The 24,232-nt window shown below is 41.8% G+C and overlaps 2 protein-coding genes across 2 annotated transcripts in view; one reads left to right on the top strand and one right to left on the bottom strand.

The window, feature by feature from the left end:
* Window positions 1–15,144, bottom strand: part of TMC2 (transmembrane channel like 2) — a 112,044-nt gene extending 96,900 nt beyond the window's left edge. Inside the window, exons 1-3 of the mRNA XM_037730046.1 lie at window positions 15,037–15,144; window positions 2,872–3,243; window positions 2,224–2,293 (exon numbers count right to left, since the gene is read on the bottom strand). Of these exons, the coding sequence (XP_037585974.1) occupies window positions 2,224–2,293; window positions 2,872–3,243; window positions 15,037–15,144 (550 nt within the window). The remainder of the gene's footprint in view (window positions 1–2,223; window positions 2,294–2,871; window positions 3,244–15,036) is intronic.
* Window positions 2,635–24,232, top strand: part of ZNF343 (zinc finger protein 343) — a 25,972-nt gene continuing 4,374 nt past the window's right edge. Inside the window, 5 exon segments of the mRNA XM_037730044.1 lie at window positions 2,635–2,883; window positions 16,371–16,626; window positions 16,811–16,869; window positions 17,882–17,906; window positions 17,909–17,997. Of these exon segments, the coding sequence (XP_037585972.1) occupies window positions 16,509–16,626; window positions 16,811–16,869; window positions 17,882–17,906; window positions 17,909–17,997 (291 nt within the window). The 5' untranslated portion in view covers window positions 2,635–2,883; window positions 16,371–16,508.

The following is a 24,232-nucleotide window of genomic DNA, read 5'->3' as shown; positions in this document are numbered from 1 at the left end:
AAAAAAAAAAAAAAAAAGAAAGAAAGAAAGAAAAGGAAAAGGAGAGAAAAGAAATGGATTCCTCCTTCAGGCCTCCCAGATAGTATCAAGGAGCTGCAACTTACCAGATCATTGCATCTGGACAATGAGAACCCAGACTCCTCATTAGTCATGATTGCCTAACCAATCACCTATTCCAACTCCTCTTCCTAATTTCTGTTTTCCCACACACAGTTACAATTCTTCCCTGCTATACAAACCCTGATGTTGGCCAGTCAGGGAGATGGATGTGAGACTGATCTCCCATCTTCTTGGCTGCAGTACTCAATTAAAGCCTTCTTCCCTTGCAATATTCATTGTCTCAGTGATTGGCTTTCTGATTGGCAAGCAGCAGGACCTAGATCCAACCCCTGGTGTTTCAGTAACAGATTCTGCGCAGTATTAACACGGCAGCCTCCAAGACAAGAGAAGGCAATTGGTCCTTTCTGTGAAAGCCAGGACAGAATATCAAGAAATGTCTATCTCCTGGCTCACAATGGCCTTGGGGCCATGTTCTCTATCTCTTGAGTACTGAAGAACAGAGAAGTCTCAGAAGGCTGATGCTGGGAAGGTGAAAAGAAATAAGAGGATGGAAGGAGGTGTTGGAGAAAATAAAAACAAAATCTCTGGCTAACCCAGAAAATCCCATTCGCAAATGTAGAAAAGAAAGAGAACAGTTTTAATATCAAATAATATTAAACCAGACTGTGAAGCACATAATAGACAATCTGCTAATCAGATGCCAAAGACAGAAAGAGATCTCACTTTTTATCTAGTTGAGAAGATACAATCTATTACAAACATGTCCTCAAAATTAAGGGTAATTTGCCCTCGTGTAAGAGGATTTGAAATTGTTTGCTGTACAATTTTTCATAGTTCATTCTAAATGCACCTGGTAATTGGGGTAGCCACCTATACCAGTTAATTGCCTTTCTCAAAAAGAAAAAATACAACTTTTATCTATGACAAGCCGGCGGTTACCAGTTTGAAGGTAAGCACCTAAGCTAAAGTTACAACGTGACAGGGAGGTAAGGGCACTATCTTCTTCATCGCTTACATTTCAAAGAGATGGCTCACCAGGCTTTTGGGGGAAACATTCCTATTTTGTAAAGTTGGCAGATGCTTATTCAGCCTTTCAAAAGTATTGGGTACATATCACAAGGGCACTTACACAGATTTCTCATGGAAATATTCCAAAAGTGGGAGGTCAGGTTTATTTCCCTTTCAGCAACAAGCAAAATTTAATTCGATTTGTATTTGCCATTACTATTTAAATGCTCCTCCCATCTGATCTGCAAAACCCCAATTGCTGCATTGCAGAAGGTACCAGCATAGCCCAGTTTTAAATATATATATATAACTCCCGGGCTCAAGCCATTCTCTAGCCTCAGCCTTTCTCGGGGTTACAGAGATTACAGGCATGCGCCTCCACAACCGGCTCTAGTAGTCCAGATCTGAACCAGCATCTTAGATAAGAGGCCATTGAGCCAGACTCCAGCCTGAGTGATGCTTCCATCCTCCTGGAACTTGATGAGTCTGTCACTAATTAAGAGGACTTCGACATGAGAAGGTGACTACAGGGCACCCATAGGAGTGTACTGGTGTTGAGAGTAAGAGCTCAACTGAGATGCTGGGAGGCAGCTTTGCCTTGCCTGTGTCCCACAGGCGTCACGAAGTCGAATTTACATGGTTCTCGAAAGGTACTGAGGAACTATGTTAAAGAAACTTTTCTCCCCTGGTCGCTAGGGGAGGGGTTTCAAGTGCAGAATTTCCCTTTTCCCGCCTCAGGCGGGGGCTCTTGGAGCACTTTTCTCCAAGCCTTCATCCCGAGACCAGAGGGGATTCAAATGCAGGAATTTTCCGGCTCCCCCGCCTCAGGCAGTTAGGGATCTTTGAGCACCTCCACCAGGTGGGCCAGGTAAATTCTTTGTCCTATCTTCCCGCTTCGCGAAAACCGGTTGGGACTATTTCGTCCCAAATTCCCGCGGAAAGCTCTGGGAGGAAGGGGTTCTGTAACGCAGGGTTGTAGAACAAGTCGCCAATTTGCTATCAGAGTCAAAGATCAATCACTCCAGAGAAAGTTTAAAAGATCTCCTCTCTCTCAGAATCCAGGCTCCAAAACATAAAAAAGAACTCCTCTCATTGGAGGAAAACATTAATGGGGAGGGAATAACTCAAGGGTTAAAACTTCAGCTGTGCTCCTACCTGAACGATTTTCCTTTCTGGGTTCCCCTCCCACCACAGTGTGGGAGCTGTCTTCTCTCTCTCTCTGTGTCTAATAAACCGCTCTTCCACAAAAATTCTTTGGGTCCACGATTTTATTCGGACGGTAAACTCACTGCGCTTCCGGGGCCCCTTTCCCCATTCTTGGGGGTAGGGTGGCCAAGAATCTACAAGCTGGGTACTCCCCCGGTAACAGCAGTTAGCATGCCATGGAGCCTCAGCCCAAGGAATTCGGCTGGTTGGGTGCAGGAAACTGTATCCAATGCACGCCTAACAGCCACGAACCGCTCCCGCTAGATTCGCAAATCAGAAATGGCTTCTCTCGTGGACCCCAGCTTCCGGAAGCGCCTGCGGAAGCTCCCGCAGAGGCTTATGGGGAGTGTAGTCTTTTTTTTTTTTTTGAAGGGCGGGCTGAGGGGACAGAGACTTCACTCGGGAGCCAGAACCAGTTTTCAGCATGGGATTTTAAGAGAAGAGAAAGGCTGTCACTGCAGTAGTCACTGTCCTGGTAAATTAACCGTTGCACGGCCCAGAGGCGGCTCCGTGGCGACCAATGGGGGCCGAAGACTGCGAGGATGCTGGAACTGTAGCTCTGGCATAGGTCAGCGCATGAGGTCTGAGGGAACTCGCCTGCTGGCTCTGGTGAGCTCGGCCTCCACCGCTCCGTGGCCCCAGGATGCCCCCTCTCGTGGGGAAAAGAGGGTCTGGAAAGGCCGGGCCTAGGTTAGGACGCGGGGCAGAGTGTGGCCGATGGAGAGTGCAGGCTGGGTTATTTGGTTTTTGGAGGAGGGGGCGCGGCTTGCGTTGCCCACTGGGGCCAGGCGTTGGGGTGAGCACCAGGTCGCTGGTAACCTTGGGGCCGCCGGGACTTCCGCGGACCTTTCTTCCTCCGCTAGGACGAGAGTGACCTGGAACTCTGTCTGTCTTAAACCAGGCGGGATTATTCTGGGTCAACCAGTTTAAGAATAAGGAGGGCGGCCCCAGTCCTGCGTCCTGGGGTTTCTGTGGGTTGTGGGAATGAGTTCAGCCAGGGCCAAATGGACGACCATCCCCGAGGCTAGGGTAGGAACGTGTCTAGGTCCGCACATCCCTGGGTGGTTTTGGCTGGGGAGCTTTTTCAGCCCTGCATCTCTGAATGGTTGTGGGAATACAGGGCTGATCGTGGATGCCAAGGTTTTATTTTTTGTTTTTCTGTTTTTTGGGTGGGCTGGATATGTCCCAAGTGGTGACGGGGGTGAGGTGAGGGGTAGGCCATTTCAGGCCTTGATGCTTGATGGGCCTTGGTTTATTAGGGGTTCCAGGGGTGGTCAAAATATCCTTAGAGGGTCTGGGCGAGTGTCTTGGGTCAGGAGTCCCTGGGGTTTTTAGGGAGGTTTTTTGAATGGGGGCAGGTCTTTTCTCTGGGACCTGATGTCCCAAGGTGTGTCATGTGGTAGGTGCCCCTGTGCTTTTCAGCAAAGATCCTCGGTTTGGTTTTAATCTGGGTGGACTGTCTGGCTGACTTCTTCTTTACTTGTCTGCTTTTGCCTCACATGTTAGGGCCAAATTTCTGGTTTGTGCTGTGAAGGGTTAGGTAGGATGGGGAACTCTGGGGGCTTCTGATTGACAACCCAAATCACTTCTGGCATATGGTGAGTTCCAGGTATCTGACGTTTAATTTTATTTTTAATTTTTTGGTAGGGACACATTTTAAGTCTACCCAGTAGAGACATAAAGTGAACTGCCATGGACCTGTTCACCATATTCAACCTTTGTTAACTCATGGCCAATTTTGTTTCGCATACATCCCCTCAACCCTATGTGTGGATACTTTAGGAATTGTCAGACTCCAGAAAGATTGGTCACTGCTGACATTATTACTGGCCCAACTGGCTAAGGGTGTGGTGCTCCGCAGCTAGACTTCAAATTGAGGCACTTTCTAGCATTGTCATTTTGAGGAAGGTATATAACTCATGGAGTTTTGGGGAGGTAAAACTTGTATGGTGCCTGGAATTGCCTCTGGTATACAGTAAGAGTTTAGTAAGTGTTAACTATTACTAATAATATTACAGCTTGAGGCCCATAGGCATTAAAGGGATAAATATGTAATAACAGCTTGTCAGGACAGACTGTATTCTGATGTCCCCATGTGGCTCTGTCCCCTAGAAGCTGTTTACATTCTTCTCTTCTCTGACAGATATGAGGCTTTCTTGTTAACGGGAGAGGAGCCCTGCTCATTTTAAACTTGGGGATTTCTAGCCTCCATATCTGGGTGCTAGAAGATGATCCTGAAGCTCACACTGCCTGTTTCACTCTCAGGTCCACCTTCTCCAATCCCTGTCTCCCAGGAGAAGACTATCTCTTGAGAAAGGAAGGAGTTCTGTGCCCCTGAGAACCTACTGTCTGGTAGGTACCACTTACCTTTCATATTCCCATAGTGTCTTTTCTGCTCAAAACCATGTCTGAATTTCCTTTGCCCATCTGATGTCTTGTACTTTGAAGTCTAGCAATTGAGGCTTAAGGCCTTGCTTGTATTTCCACAATACTGGGAGGATTTTAAGGGCAAGGATCTCCAAGGGGAATTATCACCCCAGACTGGTACTTTCATTCAGGTGACCACCATCAATTGCCCCAGCCATATTTCATCTTAGCTGCTGGATTCCCAGGGCTCTCTCAGCTACTGTGAAATAAAAAATGGTGGTGATCACCATTTATTGGGCCATTGTTCTGTGCCAGGCAACTGGGTTTATATCTCCACAATATTTTAAACGCTCAACAATTTGAAAGTTAGGAATCAAAACTCTGAATTGATAGAAGTGGCAGGTCACAGAGTTTAAAAAACTTACCTGGGCAATATGGCTGGGTTCGGTAGAATTAGGATTTAGAGGTTCTTCAATTATCAACATTCTATAATCCCTGTTTCATTGAGCCCCCCTCCACCTGCCTCATTTTCTTGTTTTTGCTACTGGAGTATTTGGAAGGAAATCCCAAACATCACATAATTTTACCTATAAATTTACTATCTCATGCATTTCCAACAGAGAAGGACTATTTGTTAAATATGTAACCATAATATTATCACATTCAACAAAATTGACAGTAATTCCTTAATATCTTAATTCCTAGAGTGTTTGAAAATCTGCCCATTTCTTCTAAAAAAAACCATTGCTTAGTTCAAACTATACACCTAACAATTCAGGTAAGAAGTTTAAGAGGGAGAAGTATCTGGAATTCAGCAAGGCCAATTCTCCCTCTCCCTTTTCTCTTTACCTGCTGCTAATTTCTGTTAATGACTGTGCCTTCCACTTCTGGTCACCAACAGAAGCTCTGAGTCCTTTTTGCCCACTTGTTCTTTCTGAAATTTTCGCCTTTCTAATTAGCGACGGAGTCCTCTCCATTCTACCTTGGCATATCCCTTTATTCCTTTCCCCTCATCTCACTGCTGTGCTACCCAGATTTTTTTCTCTTCTCCACATTCTAGTTCACCCTCCACCCTGCCTTTTGAGTTGCTTCTCTGAAGGAAAAATAAGGATCATGCCACTCATCTACTCAAGAGGGCCATTTCTTATTGCCTACCTTCAACTCTGTCCAAACTCAATAATTAGAGTATGAGGCCATGAGTGGTGGCTCGCACCTGTAATTTCAACACTTTGGGAGGCTGAAGGGGTGGACTGCTTGAACACAGCCTGGGCAACATGGTGAAACCCTGTCTCTACTTAAAATAGAAAAATTAGCTGGGCATGGTGGTGCACACCTGTGGTCCCAGCTACTAAGGAGGCTGAGATGGGAGGATGGCTTTGGCCTGGAAGGTGGAAGTTCCAGTGAGTCGAGATCGCATCACTGTACTCCAGCCTGGGTGTGAGCTCTGGAGACAGACTGCCTGGGTTCAAAGCCCGTCTTTACCACACATTGGCTGTGCAACCTTGCAAACATTATTTCACTCTCTGTGCCTTTTACTCCTCATCTGTAAAATGGTGAAAATAATAGTGCCCAACTCATGGAGTTGTGTGGAAGAAACGTGGTAATTTTTATACGGTCTGGCAGATAATTCCTATAAGGTAGTGCCTGGCACATAGTATATGCTTACTAAATATGGACTGTGATTGTTAGTATTGAGATCTGATTAATATCTGAATTATCTCTCAACTCACCTTTTCAGTCTTGTCCCTACAATTTACTCCCTTTGTTGTGCCCTTGTAGTCGTGTGGGAATAGATTCCATTCTGTGCTGTTTTATTCCTCTGTGGTTTTTTTGCTTGGCAATCAAACTCCTATTGATTTAGTCACACATTTATTCCATTGCAAAGCATGCCTGGATTTTTTTCAGGCAAAGTTGTCTGCAGGCTCTTCTTTAGCACCAAAGCACTTTGTTTTTGTTTTGTTTGTTTGTTCGTTTGTTTGTTTTAAGATGGAATTTTGCTCTTATTGCCCAGGCTGAAGTGCAATGGCGTGATCTTGGCTGCAACCTCCACCTCCTGGGTTCAAGTGATTCTCCTGCCTCAGCCTCCTGAGTAGCTGGGATTACAGGCATGTGCCACCATGCCCTGCTAATTTTGTATTTTTATTAGAGACGGGGTTTCACCATGCTGGTCAGGCTTGTCTCAACTCCCAACCTCAGGTGATCCACCCGCCTTGGCCTCCCAGTGTGCTGGGATTACAGGCGTTAGTCACCAAACCTGGCCTAAAGCAAGCCACTTTATATATGAGTACTTTGTTGAACTGGACCATGAAATGGCTCTTTAAGGATCAGGGACCTCTTGCTTATTTTGTGTCACTGACATGGTGCCTAATAACTAGCAGGACTAAATAAGTCTTTGTGAGCATTGAGCAGCCCTGTTTCCTGGCTGTGGAGGAGCCATATGGGCCAGGATGGGGTTGGGGGGGTGGCTCAGATTGAGAAGTGGGTTGGGCCATTATTAAGAAAGGCCAGGATACCAAGTTGGTGAGTTGGACTTCATTCTGTGGCCATTAGGGAACCACTTGAAGGTTTTGAGCTACTTTTGAGTGTGATCTCTCCCTTTAGCTATTACCCCATTTCTCTGCTTTCCTTTATAGCAAACCTTCCCAAAAGAATGGTCTATACTTGTTACCTCCAGTTCCTATTTTTCCATTCTGTTTTAAATCCTTTTGTAGCCCACGCTCCAGAAACTGTTCTTGTCAAGGTCACCAGCAGCCTCCACTGTGCTACACCCAGGAGTGAATTTCCAGTCTTTATTTTACTCTGTCTTCTTGGCAGCAGTTCCTGTGGTCAATCTCTTCCTCCTCCTTGACACACCTTGTCCTTGGGCTCCAGAACTGTATGCACCTCTCCTTTTCTTTCTCCCTCACAGGCTACTTCTCCGTCTGCCTTGCCAGTTCTTTTTTTTTCCTGGCCTCCTAACTGTAGAGTCCTCCGGAGCTTAGTCCTTGACGATTCTTTCATCTTCCTCCTCTGCCTTGCTGATCTCCTCTACTCTGAGGACTTTCAATCCATCTGTATGACTCTAGCATTGACCTCTTCCTTCCACTTCAGTCTTGGATGACTAATTGCCTACTTGTAATCTCCACTTGAACCTGTATTAAGCATCTCAAATCTAGTCTCAAACATCAAACTTTGTTCTGCTCCCCCAGATTTGCTCCAGTTATGGCTTTCCTCACACCTGTTGATGGTAAGTCTTATCCTTCCATCTGCTCCAGGCAAAAATCTTAGAATTGTCTTTGATTTTTCTTTTCATCTCACAACTCACCTACAATAAGGAAATTCGGGATGTGATTGCTACTCACCATCTCCACTGTGTCCACTTTTGTCCAAAACACTCTTATCTCCCACCTGGATTATTTCAACAGCCTTTATGGGGTTTCCTTCCCCTCTCCTTTCCCCTCTCCCCTTCGTCTGTTCCTAGTCTACCAGCCTGAGACATCTTTTAAAATGTAAATTCAAGCATGTTATTCCTCTGCTCAAAATCCTCCAATGGCTTCTCATTTCACTCCGAATCAAAACCAGCATGCCCAAGGCTGCACATGGCCTGTGCCCTGGTGTTGCTCTTCTTGACTACTCTTAGCTGCCACTGCTGTGTCTCACACCCTCCTGCCACAGCGAACTTGTTATTTCTGGAACAGCAGGACTCACTCCTGCCTTAGGACCTTCAATGGGCTGGTTTCTTTTCTTATAGCTCTGTTGGCACAGTTGCCCACATGAATCACTCCCTCATATCATTCAAGTCTCAAGTAATCACCTTTAAAAGGCTTTCCTTAAATACTTGATTTAAAATTGCAACTCCTTCAGTCTTTCCCACTGGATCTTTCTGTTGCCCTCAGTAGTTGTCACCACCTGACATCTTGTGTCTTTTCTGAGGTGTATTTTATTTTTGTTCATCTCCTTGCTCCTACCCCACTAAAATGGCAGCCACATGAGGGCTGGCATTTTTTATGTTGCATTTGCAGCAGTATCCCAAATGTCAGAACAGTCCTTAGCAGACAGTAGGCGCCGGATTATTTATGGAACGATTGAATAGTTCAGTCAACAGCACGTAGAGTCAACTGTGGGAGGCATGGATAAGGAGTACTGGGGTGTGGGGGAGATCTGTGGAGACCCCGGTCAGGAGGCTGTCACTGTTGTCTAAGCTTCTCAGCTGGTGTGGGGTGATGGGAGGCAGCTCTGATGTGGACAGAATCTACAGGCTTTTGTCATTGGTTAGATGTGGCAAGGAGTCAGTGATGACACAGAGATCAAGTGTGGTGACAGAACTGGGGGTCTTACAAGTGGAGGAGATGAGGCAAGAAGGAATAGCAGGTCAGGAAGAGAAGGAAAGGAGACTAGGCATTTATGTGACAGCTTGTGGACTGCCCTGCTCACAGAGCTGCACACCTTGGCTGGGCTCTCCATGACAGGCTGGGCTCTCCATGACAGGGACTCTGATGTCGGCAAAGCTCATCCCAGTGCCCAGCTTGTAGCAGATGTTCAGTAAGTGTTTGCTGAAGTGAGGTGTCCAGCAGGCAGGTGGAAACATACTCTGGGAGCTGTGTGAGGTGTTTTCGGATTCCTAGAATAAACAAACAATAACAAAATGATTACTATAGACAGTCGTTGTAGCTTAGCTGACTTTGCACTTTTAGGGTTGTAGCATTCTCCAGCATTCTGAAGCCATTCCAAAGGTCCAGTATAAATAGTGCTAAAACTGTGGGTTTCTAGTGTCCATTAGTTTTGACTCATAAGAAACAAACTTATGTTCATTCATGATACTTCTGACAGACAGGAGGTGCACTGCTGATTTCATCAACACATCTTTTGGAGCATGTCATTGCTGCCAGATAACTTCCATTCTAAGTTAAAAACAGACAAGAACAAAATTAGATAATTAATGCCTTTTTAGTGGTTAACTTTGCATAATGGAAAATTTCCAAATACGCACTGTGAATTCATCATCCAACTTCAAGAATAATCAATTCATGTTCAAGGTTGTTTCACCACCCCACTCCACCCCTTTATTTTGCAGGATTATTTTAAAGCTAATATTAGACACCATGTCATTTGATTTATAAATATGTTACTTTATTATGTATCCCTGAGAAGAATTTTTAAATTTATTCTTTAAAACAAAACAGGTATAACTTATATACAATAAAATACAAAGACCTTAAGTATATATTTCAATAAAATTTGACAGATATGTATTCCCATGTAACCATATCCCCAGTCAATATATAAAGCTTTTCAATCACCCCCCAAAATGTCCTTATGTCCTTCCTTTTTCAGCATTTTCTCCTTAATGGCTTCTGGAATTTACGGCGTTGGTTTTTTTTTTTTTTTTNCAGTGGCTTAATCTTGGCTCACTGCAACCTCCACCTCCCAGGTTCAAGCAATTCTCCTGCCTCACCTTCCCGAGTAGCTGGGATTATAGGTACCTGCCACCATGCCTGGCTAATTTTTGTATTTTTAGTAGAGACGGGGTTCACCATGTTGTCCAGGCTGGTCTCAAACACCTGACCTCAAATGATACACCCACCTTGGCCTCCCAAAGTGTTGGGATTATAGGCATGAGCCACCGCGCCCAGCCTTTTTTTTTTTTTTTGAGACGGAGTCTTGTCCTATAGCCCAGTCTGGAGTGCAGTGGCACGATCTTGGCTCACTACAACCTCTACCTCCCAGGTTCAAGTGATTCTCCTGCCTCAGCCTCCTGAGTAGCTGGGATTACAGGCATGCACCACCAAACTCAGCTATTTTTTGTATTTTTGGTAGAGACGAGGTTTCACCATGTTGGTCAGGCTGGTCTTGAACTCCTGACCTTGTGATCTGCCTGCCTCGACTTCTCAAAGTGCTGAGATTGCAAACGTGAGCCACCGTGCCCAGCTGGTTGGTTGATTTTTTAAAATAGGTCTGCCCTTTCTCAAGGTCCTATGTATATTCTCCTGTATGTTTCTAAATTTTTATGTTTCTAATCTTTAGCACTTACTCTACCTAGAATTAATTTTTATGTAAAGTATGAGCTAATAGTCTAATTTCTAACTGGATAGCAGCTTGTCTTAATCCTTTATGAAGAGGCCATCCTTTCCTGACTATTTCGAGATGCTGTATTTACCGTATATTAAAATCCCAAATATACATGAATCTCTTTATGGACTTCGCGTTCTGTTCCATTCTTCTGTCTACTGAAGCACTAACACCATGGTTTTATTTTCTGTGTCTTTATAGTTTTTATTTTATTATTATAAAATAAAGCACAGGACATAAAACCTCATTAAAAAATAAAACCAAACAAAAAATACACTAAAAAGATGTATAATGTAGTGAATTAGAATAAAGTAAATACTCAGGTGAAGAAATGGATCAAAATCTGGGCATTGAGGATGATCATTGTAACTGAATTGATCATTGTTTCTAGGCTTTTACAGTAGACAGAGCTAAGAAATATTTCATAAGTTCATACCGATATTTCCATTACAAATTCAGGATTACTGGATTTTTACAAAATGAACCTTTTCCATATTGCGTTAGTTTGTTCTCACACTGCTATAAAGAACTGCCTGAGACTAGGTAATTTATAAAGAAAAGGGGTTTAATTGACTCTCTGTTCCACAGTCTGTAGAGAAGGTATGGCTGGAGAGGCCTCAGGAAACTTACAATCATGGCAGAAGGGCAAAGGGGAAGCAAGCACATCTTCACATGGTGGCAGGAAAGACAGAGGGAAGGGAGAAGTGCTACACGCTTTCAAACAACAAGATCTTGTGAGAACTCACTCTCATGAGAACAGCAACGGGGAAATCTGTTCCCATGATCCAGTGACCTCCCACCAGGTCCCCCTGCATTATTGGAGATTACAATTCATCATGAGATTTGGGGAGGGACACAGAGCCGGACCATATCACATATCATATTTATATCTCCTTTATTCTATACCAGAAATTCTGCTGTAGTTCACAGGGTTGACAGAATTAGAATATCTGATAATTACTCATTTGCTTTAGGAGAATTCTTTCAGATACCTTATCTAGCTTCAGAGTTCCCTCCTCTGTTGTTATGTGTTTGGTCCCTTGGCTCTGTCTTTGCTGGGTCACCTCTGTTGAAGGCCAAAACTTCTGTCAAACAGTCCTTTCTACATGGTTCTAGCTCCTGGTTCTGGTAGCTTACTCCCTCCCATTTAGACCTGGTGTTGGTAAAGACCCTTTGCTCTTGTGACCATCCATGGGACTGCAGCATCCTTTTGTTTCACCTAACCCTGACTGTGCCTTTGTAAATTGTTCATTTACTAAACTCTCCTCAGTTATCGAGTTTGGGTTGTCATCTTATGCCTGCCTGACACAGGGACAGTGCACTTTAAAACATCTGTTATAGACATTGGGAACAAATACATAATGTAATAGCTGGAGAGCTCTTGAGAAAAAGATAACTGACCAAGAATTTAGAGAAAGTTGGGATGTTTATGTGTTATGTCAAACAGATAGCTGGACATGGGAGATCTCATTAACTGGACATTTCAGTAGTCTTCTAGATAAGATTATGCACTTCAAATATTTGTATTTTTATAAGGAAATCAATTTGTCACAATGAAGTTGGCAAACAAAAGGGTAAGGCGAAGTTTATGTGGATGTACTGTGTAACTTACATCATTTGCCGTCTCTGAGACCTCAGTTAGCATCAAATGGAACTAATAGATTATATCCATGAAGGTGGCTGAGACATAGAATTTCATACAGCAAGTTGTGCTTGCAGTGTTTGTTTGCTGCAGATTTCGTATGCTTGCTTTATGGCCACAGATAACTTTTCATCCCTGAAGTCTCTTATAATGTAGTGAGAGACAGACTTATTTACCTTTGGAATGAAAAGAAGACAGATACATTGATTTCTCTGGGAAATAGCAATAAGCAGATATAAATTGCTTTTTTAGACTCATCATGTATTTTGCAAATACTTAAGTCTTTTTGGATCTGATTTTCCCTTAACATTTTTTTGTGACATTTTCATGCATACACAAAAGTTGAAAAATTTGCTCTTAATACACTGAATGTCCATATATTCGCCTATCTGTATGGATAGATGTGATGAAGCACATAGAGTGATATGTGAACAATTAAGTCACCTTTTCTTAGGTAAAAGTATTCCAGATGATCAGTTTAATGAAAGAGTATTGGAAGTTTCCCCTCCTGTAGTAGCTTTTCTGATGTGAAACTGTCCTATCATTCTTAGGATAAAGTCTACTTCGTATGATATATTATTATTTCATTAAGGTACAGCTGGATTCAGTTTGGTAGTGTTTTATGCATAGGATTTTTGCATCTATTTTTACAAATGGAATTGACCCTTAGCTTTCTTTTTTTGTAGTGTTTTATTTTTGGTGTCCTTGATGAATGAGTTAGGAATCATTTAAATAAATGTTTTGGGGATTTAATATTTATTACAGGAATTACATGCTCCTCAAAGTTTGGCTTGAACTGGATAATAGAATTATGTGAAGCTGATGCCTTTTGTAGAGCAGATCTTTGGCTGCCTTTTCACTTTTTTTCTCTGGTTAAGAATTTGTTCATTTTTTTTTTTCACCTATATTTGATTTTAGGCAATTTTTATTCTCCTAAGAAATTATCCATTTTGTTTTTCTCCCTCTCTTTCTCTTTCTCTTCCTCTCCTTCCCCCTGCTCCCCTTCCCCTCTCCTTTCTTTCTTTTTTTTTTTTTTTGAGACACAGTTTTGCTCTTGTTTCCCAGCCTGGAGTGCAATGGTGTGAGCTCAGCTCACCGCAACCTCCGCCTCCCGCGTTCAAGCGATTCTCCCGCTTCAGCCTCCTGAGTAGCAAGGATTGCAGGCATGTGCCACCACACCCGGCTAATTTTATATTTTTAGTAGAGACTGTTTCTCCATGCTGGCCAGGCTGGTCTCGAACTCCTGACCTCAGGTGATTCACCTGCCTCGGCATCCCAAAGTACTGGGATTATAAGGATGAGCCACTGCACCCAGCCCCTTCTCCTTTCTTGATCAGACTGTCCTCTATCTGGAGTGTTTCTTCCTGGATAGATGGGCAGACTTCATCTTATAGCCTAAATAGCAGCATCATTTTCATTCTTTGGATCCACCCTGAGAGCATCCTGTTCTTTCTGTGCTGAATGAGGTTCCTCCTGGACAACATCCCTGCTTGTTCTGTGATGGTATGGCAAGTGATGGGACCATGTCCTTCATTTTTGTCTTCTAGGCACAACCACAATCTTTCTACTTTGAAGGCTGAATCAATAGTGGGGACTAGGGCTAGGTGAGAATGGGTTTATGGGTTTGGGTCCTTATAGTAGCATGTTTCACTCTTCATCCTCATTGTTTGGCCACTCCTTATAGGTATACACCCTATCATGTTGAACTCAGGAGTGACCAGGTGACTTGATTTGCCAGTGAGCTATGGTCAGAATTGTCTCTTTGGGTAGAATTTTTAAGCACTTGTATATGGGTCTCCATCTTTTGTCTTCCTCTGCTACTTCTACTGGCCATTTTCCAAATAGGGGCTGCACTATTAGCCCCAGTCCTTGAGTGAAGATGAATTAGTTGACAGATAATAGTCATGGAGCCTGATGAGAAATAAACCTTTATTACATTAAGTCACTGAGATTGTGTGGAGGTTATTATTATAGAATAACTCAGCCCAACCTTGGGCCAGGCTCTGACTTTTGGTAGCTGTGTAATCTTAAAGACAAATAAAGCAGCCCCTTGGTGCCCCAGTTTCTTCCTTTGTGAGATGGAAAGAATAGCAGCATCTACCTCTTGGCTGTGTTGTGAAGATTATCAGAAACTGCACTTAGTGGCTAGTTGCTTGCGCCTGTAATCCCAATGCTTTGAGAGGTCGAGGCTGGTAGATCACAAGGTCAGGAGTTCAAGACCAGCCTGGCCAACATGGTGAAACCCAGTCTCTACTAAAAGTACAAAAAATTAGCTGTGTATGGTGGCAGGCGCCTGTAACCCCAGCTACTCAGGAGGCTGAGGAAGGAGAATTATTTGAACCTGAGACTGCACCACTGCACTCCAGCCTGGGCAACAGAGCGAGACTCTGTCTCAAAAAAAAAAAAAAAAAAATCTGTACTTAGTACAGATCTTGCCTTACAAATGTTAGCTACAGATACTAGTATTACTAGGAGAAAGGCTTTGTCAGCTTCAGCTATGTTGTACCATAGGTATTATATGCTGGCTTTAGCTCTGTACCATGACCTTTTACAATAGAATCACAGTCCCTTTGGGGACATAGTTCTGAGAACAAGAGAAATGGCGGATTTATGCAGTGCTTAGAAATGGCATTGTCACTTTCACTCACATTCATTTTCCAAGGCAAGTTACAAGGTCAAGCCTGGTGTCTGGGACGGGGAAGTACAGTCCTTTTATAGAGCAACAAGTAATTGGGAACGATGATAAAATCTACCACAAAGGCCTCTTTTATCCCTATCACTAGAATTAGATTGGCAAAAAGACTGAGATTCATTTCATCTTACAAGAAGCATCATAGTTTAGTAAAGACAGTCACATAAATAGAGAAATTGCAATATGGTATGATGCCCAGGTTTGACAGAAGATGGAGTGATCATTCTGCCTGTGGTGTTGGGGGATGAATTACAAGAGCTGCTTAGAGGCCCCAGCTAGTCTCAGAAGGGTACTAGGCAACAATAGGCCTGTAGTCATTCGGGGTAAAATCTTAGACAGCATCTGAGGAGCTTCTGAAGGTGGCATAGCTCCTAATACCACCTGCCTTCTTTGGGACCACATCAGTGTAAGGCTTTGACTTGGGCCCATCAGGATACACAAATGTACATCTCTGATAAGGTCATGTGGTAGGCATGCATAAAAATGGAAGCTGGGGTGGGGGGGTTGTCTCTTCAGAGTAGTTGTGAGACCTGGAGCTCTCTCCCTTAAGTAAGAAGGACTGAGTTTTGATCTCCTAAATGCCTCAGAATACAGGGATATAGGATTTTTTTTTTTTTTTTGAGACAGGGTCTCACTCCTGTCGTCCAGACTAGAGTACAGTGGCACGATCTCAGCTCATTGCAGTCCTGACTTCCCGAGCTCAGGTGATCCTCCCACCTGAGCCTGCTGAGTAGCTGGGACTATAGGCATACACCACCATGTCCAGCTAATTTTTGTATTTTTTGTAGAGATGGTATTTTTGCCATGTTGCCCAGACTAGTCTTGAAGCCCTGAGCTCAAGCAATGCACTTGCTTTAGCCTCCCAAAGTACTGGCATTACAGATGTAAGCCACTGTGCCCATCCAAGACATAGGGAATTGAATATAGACGGAAACTTGGGCCAGGGCAGGGGAGTCAGAAGCTGAGTTCTGCATGCACTGATTGGTCTGCAGGAAACATTCAGAGGCGCTCTTTCTCCACAGGCATTATGTTATATTCTGTCTTCTCTCTGATTCGGGCTTGAGGTAGTAGCAGAGACTGATCCAAAACATAGAGTTTGAATCTGAGGTGCAGAGGCAGAAGAAATAAATTTTGAGAGCTGAGGGATGGTGGCAGAATATAAGCATGAGGGCCTAGAAATGAAGGTAGAGTGAATGAAGGTAGAAAATCCAGGGAACCCTATAGACGGAGACTCCATGTTTGTTGAATAAGGAGGGTGTGAGAGGACAGGATCCCTGTTGAAGAGGCATAGGCCTAGGGCCCACAATAAAAGCCCCAGCAATAGCACATTGCTTCTTCATCCCACAGGTCCTGGCTGCATGGAAAAAAGATGGGCTTTTACAATTAATGTTGGAAGAAGGCAGCAGAATCCATCTTGAGATGAAATAACATGTACCTGGACCTCTGGCAGAATTTCAAGGCACACACTGGGCTGACTCTGGGGCCATGATGTTGCCTTATCCTTCAGCACTGGGAGATGAAGACTGGTAGGAGATTTTCCTTTCAACGAATGGGGAAAATTTAGAGACCATGAAGAAATTGGCTCAAAATCATAAAGCAACAGGTGAGAATTGTTGAGGGGCTGGAGAGATGAAGAGGGAGCCAAGACTCCAGGTTCACCTAAGAATGCTTCAGAGGTCACCTCTGAGTAAAGTGACTCCTTCCTAAGGCTCAGAAGAGCTGCTCAGGGAGTGTCATGGCTGGGGGAAGGAGGTCTGGTTTCTCATGGCTTCTTTTTCTTCCCTTAGGCTTGCCTTCTAATGATACTGACTGGCCCCAGGAAAAGGAGGGAAAGGCCCAAATAGTGGTGAATTGGGGGTTACATTTTTTTTCCTGCATTGCTGGCTCATTTCGCAGAGAACAGATGTATATTCTCTTTCTTGGGAAGGGAAAAGGTGGTCAACATCTGGGTAGATGAGTGAAGCATTAGGCTTTGTTGAAAAAAGTTGTTAAAATACATAGCAAAGACAAGGATTTTACAGATCCCATTTAGTAACCTAAACTTCTAAAAAATGCTCATTCCAGACCCCATCTGTTGATTTCCATTTTTCTCTGTAATCAAAGTTTTCTTCCATTTTCTCCTCTAAATCTTCACCACTCCCTACTGCCCAGCACTAGCGCCAAGTCCACGATGCGTTTATTCCTTCTGCAGCCCATTCTCTGCTGTTCCGTCTCTGAATTCCTTCCTTATGAATCCTCAAGGTCACTGTCCTAAACACTCCCTGAGGTTTACAAACTAATTCACAAATCATATCTCCAGTGAAATTATATGTGTCAAGGGCCTAGAATGTGTTTTGTGCTCAGTTATGCTCCTCACAGGTTTTAACAGAAAGCCAAGCACTAGGTATGGTAGCTCATGCATGTAATCCCAGCAGTTTGGGAGGCTGAGGGGGGCAGATCACCTGAGATCAGGAGTTTGAGACCAGCGTGACCAACATGGAGAAACCCCGTCTCTACTAAAAATACAAAAAATTAGCTGGGTGTGGTGGCACATGCCTGTAATCTCAGCTACTTAGGAGTCTGAGGCTGGAGAATTGCTTGAACATGGGAGGAAAACGTTGTAGTGAGCCAAGGTTGCGCCACTGCACTCCAGCCTGGGCAACAAGAACAAAACTCTATCTCAAACAAACAAACAAACAAACAAAAAACAGAAAGCCAGGCATGCAGTAGTGCTCAGAAGAACTTCATATGGAGAACCGTGTACTCTGACGAATTACATCAACTTGCATATCCAGGCTCTCCAGAGCCACCAGCTGTGCTCTACACACAGGGAAGATTGATGGTGGCTTGCTATACATTAATTTACTGGTTGTTTGTAGGTACCAGTTACATTCAGGGATGTGACTGCACGGAAGCAGAATGGAAGAGACTGAGTCCAGAGCAGAGGAATCTATACAGAGAAGTGATGATGGAGAATTACAGGAATCTTCTCTCATAGGGTGAGGCTGTGTTCTTTCCTTTCCTTCATTAATTCAGTAGAGATTTATTGATCACCTACTATGTACCACAAAAAATGTTCTAGACACTTACAACACATTAGTAAACAAAATCGTAATCCCTGCCTCCATGGGGCTTACTTTCTAGTGTAAGGAGATAGACAACAAAAAGCTCTATATACAGGGATATTATCATATGGTATGTTAAAAGGTGATAAGTGAAACATAGTAAAAAATAGTAAAATAAGGCAGGATAAAGGGGTATTGGGTGTGATAGGGTGGCTGGCTGAATTTTAAAACTGGGTATTGGAAATCAGTGAAGTAACATTTGGCTAAAGACATAATATGGTGAGGAGGTTAGAACTCTGGTATCTAGGGCAAGGGCATTTCAGGTGGAGGGAATTACTGACGTGAAGACTTTCGTGAGGGGATGTACCTGCCCAGTATATGAAACTGCAAGGAGGCCAGTGAGGCTGGGGCATGGTTTGCAAGGGGCAGACTAGGGAGAGATGCATCTCTGTGACACAAGTTAAAATTAAGAGTCAAGTTTATTGTGGTTTGGGGGTTTCATAAACCATATTTTTTTCATTTTCATTTGTTTACAAACTTAAAATGATTATTTAAATCTGGGTTGATAAATGTTATCAATTGCAACATAACTCTAGATCAGGGATTGGCCAACGTTTTCTGTAAAGGGCCAAACAAGAATTGTTTTTTTTTTTTTTTGAGACGGAGTTTCACTCTTGTTACCCAGGCTGGAGTGCAATGGCGCGATCTCGGCTCACCGCAACCTCCGCCTCCTGGGTTCGGGCAATTCTTCTGCCTCAACCTCCTCAGTAGCTGGGATTACAGGCACGCGCCACCATGCCCAGCTAATGTTTTGTATTTTTAGTAGAGACGGGGTTTCACCGTGTTGACCAGGATGGTCTCGATCTCTTGACCTCGTGATCCACCCGCCTCGGCCTCCCAAAGTGCTGGGATTACAGACTTGAGCCACCGCGCCCGGCCAAGAATTGTTTTTAAAGGTGATAAGGCCTCTGTAACAACCCTTAACTTGCCACTGAGTTGCACCCATAAATGATATGTAAATGGATGAGCATGGCTATGTTCCAGTAAAACTTCCTTTATGCACACTGAAATTTGAATTTCATATGTTTATGTGTCATGAAATATTACTATTTTTACTTTTTTCTAGGCATTTAAAAATGTAAAAACCATTCTTAGCTTGTAGGTGATAAGGACTGGATTTAGCTTGTGGGCAGTCATTTTCCACTCCTTGTTCTACATCAGTGCTGTCTAGTAGCAATATAATGTGAGCCACATAGGTAGTTTAAAATTTCTTAGCAACTATATTTTTAAAAGTAAATCTATAGGTCAAATCAACTTTAAGAATATATATATTATTTAATACAATATATTAAAGTATCATTTTAACATGAAATTAACAAAACTTGTTAATTAGGTATTTTACTTATTTTTTGGACTGTCTTCAAAACCCAGTGTGTATTTTACACTGAGAGTACATCTTAGTTCAGATTAGCCATGTTTCAAGTGCTCAATAAACAAATGGCCAGTGGCTGCTGTACTGGATAGCACTGTTCTAGGTATTCCCATATTTCTAGATAAAACATGTAGAGAAGAATTACATTTTTAGAGACACAAACCAGTTTCAGGCAGGGGCTTCTTTGGGAGTTTCCTCCAAATGGCATGGCTGTTTTCCTGATATATTTAATCAGGTTTACTTTTTTCCATTTTCATCTTCTTTGATGTGTTTTGATCTTATTCCCTCTGGTTTGAACTAGCGCCCATCTGACCTGGCTCCATCTAAATTAGTATAGATTCATCCATTTCAGACTGGTTCTGTGTGGGCTGTGTTTTTCCTTTAAAAAAAAAAAGATTTATTATTTTCGTAAATGGTTTTGCGTGTTTTGATTTGGCCTTAACTAGTTAGTCCAACTAGGTTTTGTTTTTATTTTTATTTTTCTCTGGTCATACTGTTTTCTCTCCCACTGTTAATACCTATATAACTGATTCAGAGGACAATGACCTGATTCATAGCCGAGTGTGGTGGCGGGCACCTGTAATCCCAGCTACTCCGGAGGCTGAGGCAGGAGATTCACTTGAATCCAGGAGGCAGAGGTTGTAGTGAGCCAAGATCGTGCCATTGCACTCCAGCCTGGGAAACAAGAGCAAAACTCCGTCTCAAAAAAACCCAAAAAACATCAAACAAACAAAAAAATGACCTAGTTTAAATTAATCTTGATATTGAAAATCTGGATGCCAATAGCATTCCTTGAAATTGTTTCTTTTGTCTTGCTTGACACCGTAATGTTCTGCAGTCTCCAGCCTCTTACATCTCTCTTTTGGGCTATTCTCTTCTTTTTCTTTTCTTTGGACTGCAGGGGTCCGTAGGAGTTAGTGTCACATACTCCTTTTCTGTGTTTATATTCATACCTTTTAGCAATTTGTGAACTTTAACAAATTTCCCCCATCACACATTATAACAAACCCATTATCTGTCACTGTCTCACCTGTGCTTCGTTCCCATATTTCTCCTTGCCTGCAACCACAAGTTTATTCTCAAAGTTTTCTTGAGAGCATATTATTTTTCTTTCTAACAGTCTCTTTCTTTCTTTCTCCTTTCCCCTTTTCTTTCCTTATTTTATTTCTTTTTTTTGAGACAAGGTTTTGCCATGTTGTCCAGGCTGATCTTGAACTCCTGGGTTCAAGCAATCTGGCCACCCTTGTCTCCCAGAGTGCTGGGATTACAGGTGTGAGCCTTGGTGCCCTGCCTGAGTCTCTTTTTCTCTCTTTCTTCACATATTCATGTTAATGTCTTTTCTTCAAGGGCATTGTTAGAAATAAATGGGCCAATTCTTTCTGAAATAATCTTTAAAGCCTTCATAGGGAAGATAATTTAGGAAGCTTAGACCAGCTAATATTGTGATAAACAACCTCTATACTTTAGTGGCTTATAATAGCAAATGTTCATTTCTCACTTACATTTTCTCTTGGTTACTTCAGGTGTGGTTCAACTCTATTGGTTTTGGGATCCAAGCAAAAGGAGCAGTTTCTATCTGGATCATGGGGTTCTCAAGGTATAGGGAAAAAGAGCAATGATGGGACCACATGGTAGCTCTTAAAACTTGTTTGAAAGTGTACTAACTTCCCACTAACCTTCATTGGCCAAAGCCAAATCTGGTGTCATTGTGGTGGGAAAGATAATCTTTCTTCAGAGACGGGCTCCGTGGGGAGGAACAGCAGATATTATGACCAAAATACAGTTTAGTGCAAGAAGGGAGCTTAAGTTGTATCTTAGAAATAAGTGTTCGCAGGGCTGATAGGTCAAGGAGGAACATGAATTATCTAGATTTAATAGTTATTAAATTTAATGGTTATTAATTTAATAAATAGTTATTAAATCTAATAGTTATTAACACATTACCTGCTTGTATTATCATTCCCTTCTCCCTTTCTGGCCAAATTATTTTAAAGTTAATTCAAAATACCATGACACCCTTAAATATACCACATTTCTCTAAAAATTAAAAATGGATTTTTACATAACCACAATACCACTACTATATTCAACAAAGTTAATGGAGTCATCTAATACCAAATCTATGTTAAAATTTCTTTGATTAAAAATAATATATATATTTTTATATATATTAGATGAATATATATATTATATAAATATAAAAACACTACATATATATATTATTTTTAATCAAAGAAATATATTTTACATATATATAAATACATTTTTATAAAAAACACATAAAATAATATATAAATATAAATAATATGTATTATATATAAATTTTTTTTAATTTTTTTTTTTGAGACAAGAGTCTCACATCTATCATCCAGGTTGGAGTGCAGTGGCATGATCATAGCTCACTGCAGCTTCGACTTCCTGGGCTCAGGTGATTCTCCACCGCAGTCGTCCTAGTAGCTGGGACTACAGGTACATGCTACCATGCCAGCTAACTGTTTGTATATTTAGTAGAGACAGGGTTTTGCCATGTTGCCCAGGCTGGTCTCAAGCTCCTGGTCTAAAGTGATCCACCTATGTGGGCGTCCTGAAGTGCTGGGATTACAGGTGTGAGCCATGCCTGCCCTCAAAAAATATTTTTATAGATTAAAATCAGGTTGTCAGTTATCCCTAAGGTAATTCATAAAGTTAACATATACCAATAAAAAAGTAGTAACAAGCTCTTTTGTGAAATTCACATGGAAAAATAAATGTGGAAAAACTGTCAAGAAGGCACTGAAAAATAAAAGCCATAACAGAATACTATCCTTATCAGACACTAAAATATACTACAAAAACTTTAGAATTAAAGAATTAAAATGTGTCCTTTGAGTTAAAGCTGCAAGGAGAAAATAAAGAAAGAAAACATTGTGGTGCTGGCCCACCACTAGACAAATAGACCAGTGGAATCAAGGAGAAGGTTAAGAAGTCAACCCAAGAACTTATGGAACTTTGGTATGCGATGAAGGTAGCATCTCAAATCCCTGGAGTAAAGATGGACATTTTAATAAATGGTGTTGGGCAACTAGATATCCATTTCCATTTGAAAAAACATTGGACCATATACCACGCACCATACACAAAAAAAATCCTATATGACTTGAGCTCTAAATGTAAAAAATTAAACCGTAAACATACTAGGATAGAATGGGGGTAAATATTCTATCACCTGGACATAGGAAAAGGTTTTCTAAATTTGGCTAAAAATTCAGATGCCTAGAGGAGAAGAGTGATATGTTGGATACTGTAAACAAAGTCAAAAGAAAGGTCAAATTTCCAGGAAATATTTGTCACAGACAGTATATCGCATATGAAGAGTTATTTTCCATAATATAGAATGAATCTTAAAATTTAAGAAGAACCATAAAACCAGATAGGAAGAAAATAGGCAAAATACCTAAATAGACAGTTCACAAAATAAAATATAACATTGGCCCTTAAATGTTTGAAAAGGTGTTTAACTTCACTTCTAATTAGATAAGTGCAAATTAAAGCTACACACCATTCTTAATGTATCATTTGCAACATTTCAAGGGTGGACAAAATACTTGACAAAGCTGAGGGATATAGGCAACATTATACACTGTAGATGGCTATGCAGAAATGCTGCAGCCATTATGGAGGGAAATTTGGCAATATGTAACAAAACTATATGTGCCTGTGCTTTGATCTGGCATTCCTACCTAGAAGAATTTACCCTGAAGATTCATCTCCAAAGTTATTACATTTGCACAAGGTTATTCACTATAGCATTGTTTCTATATAAAACATTAGAGTAACCTAATTGCTCTTATGTAGTCAATTGGTTGAAGAAGTTATGGTACATCCTTCCAGAATGAGGAAGAGCTCCTCTGAACTGATAGGGAGTAAATTCTGAGAAATTATGAGCATATCCATATGTTTCTTCTTTTTTTTTTCCCACAAAATATCACAGGGTTAATAAACCAGAAACGAATGAGATTGGTTAGCTGTGACGTTATATGTGGAATTTGGCTGGAAGGCTATGGAAAGGAGAGGCATGTCCTCTCTGAGAAGACCCTTCTGAATGGTTTTGCACTTTTAGAGCATATTAATGTTTTACATTACATCAAATCAACAAAGAGGGAAAATCCCTAAACTGGAATACAAAGAGAAAAAAATCTACCTATGTTCCAAAATAATAATACGACCACAGGTAATGTGAAAACAACCCAGTTAACAGAGAGCTTTGACCATACTCCATAGTAAACTGAGAGCTGGCAAACCTAGGGTCTGCAGGCCAAATCTCTCTCACTGCCTGTTTTTGTAAATAAAGTTTTTTTGGAACAATGAATTATTTATAGCTGCTTTTGTTATACATTGTCAGAGTTAAGCAGTCATGATAGACACCATGTCACCTACAAAGCCTAAAATATTTACTCTTTGGATCTTTTTTTTTTAAATTTTTATTATTTATTTAGTTTTTAAAGATGGGGTTTCACCATGTTGGTCAGGCTGGTCTTGAACTCCTGACCTCGTGATCCACCCGCCTCAGCCTCCCAAAGTGCTGATATTACAGGTATGAGCCACCATGCTACTCTTTGGTTCTTTACAGAAAAAATTGGCCAACTCCTTCTCTGTTCACAAAGAAGAACTGCAACCAATCTTGAACTAAATGGACTATGTTTTGTATATATTTTATAAGGTTATGGGTCAACAATTTTGAAACTATATTCCTT

This window comes from Cebus imitator, unplaced genomic scaffold (assembly GCF_001604975.1).
Source record: "Cebus imitator isolate Cc_AM_T3 unplaced genomic scaffold, Cebus_imitator-1.0 Scaffold328, whole genome shotgun sequence".
NCBI classification, from domain to species: Eukaryota; Metazoa; Chordata; class Mammalia; order Primates; family Cebidae; genus Cebus; species Cebus imitator.
This window is presented reverse-complemented; position numbering and strand designations above follow the sequence as displayed.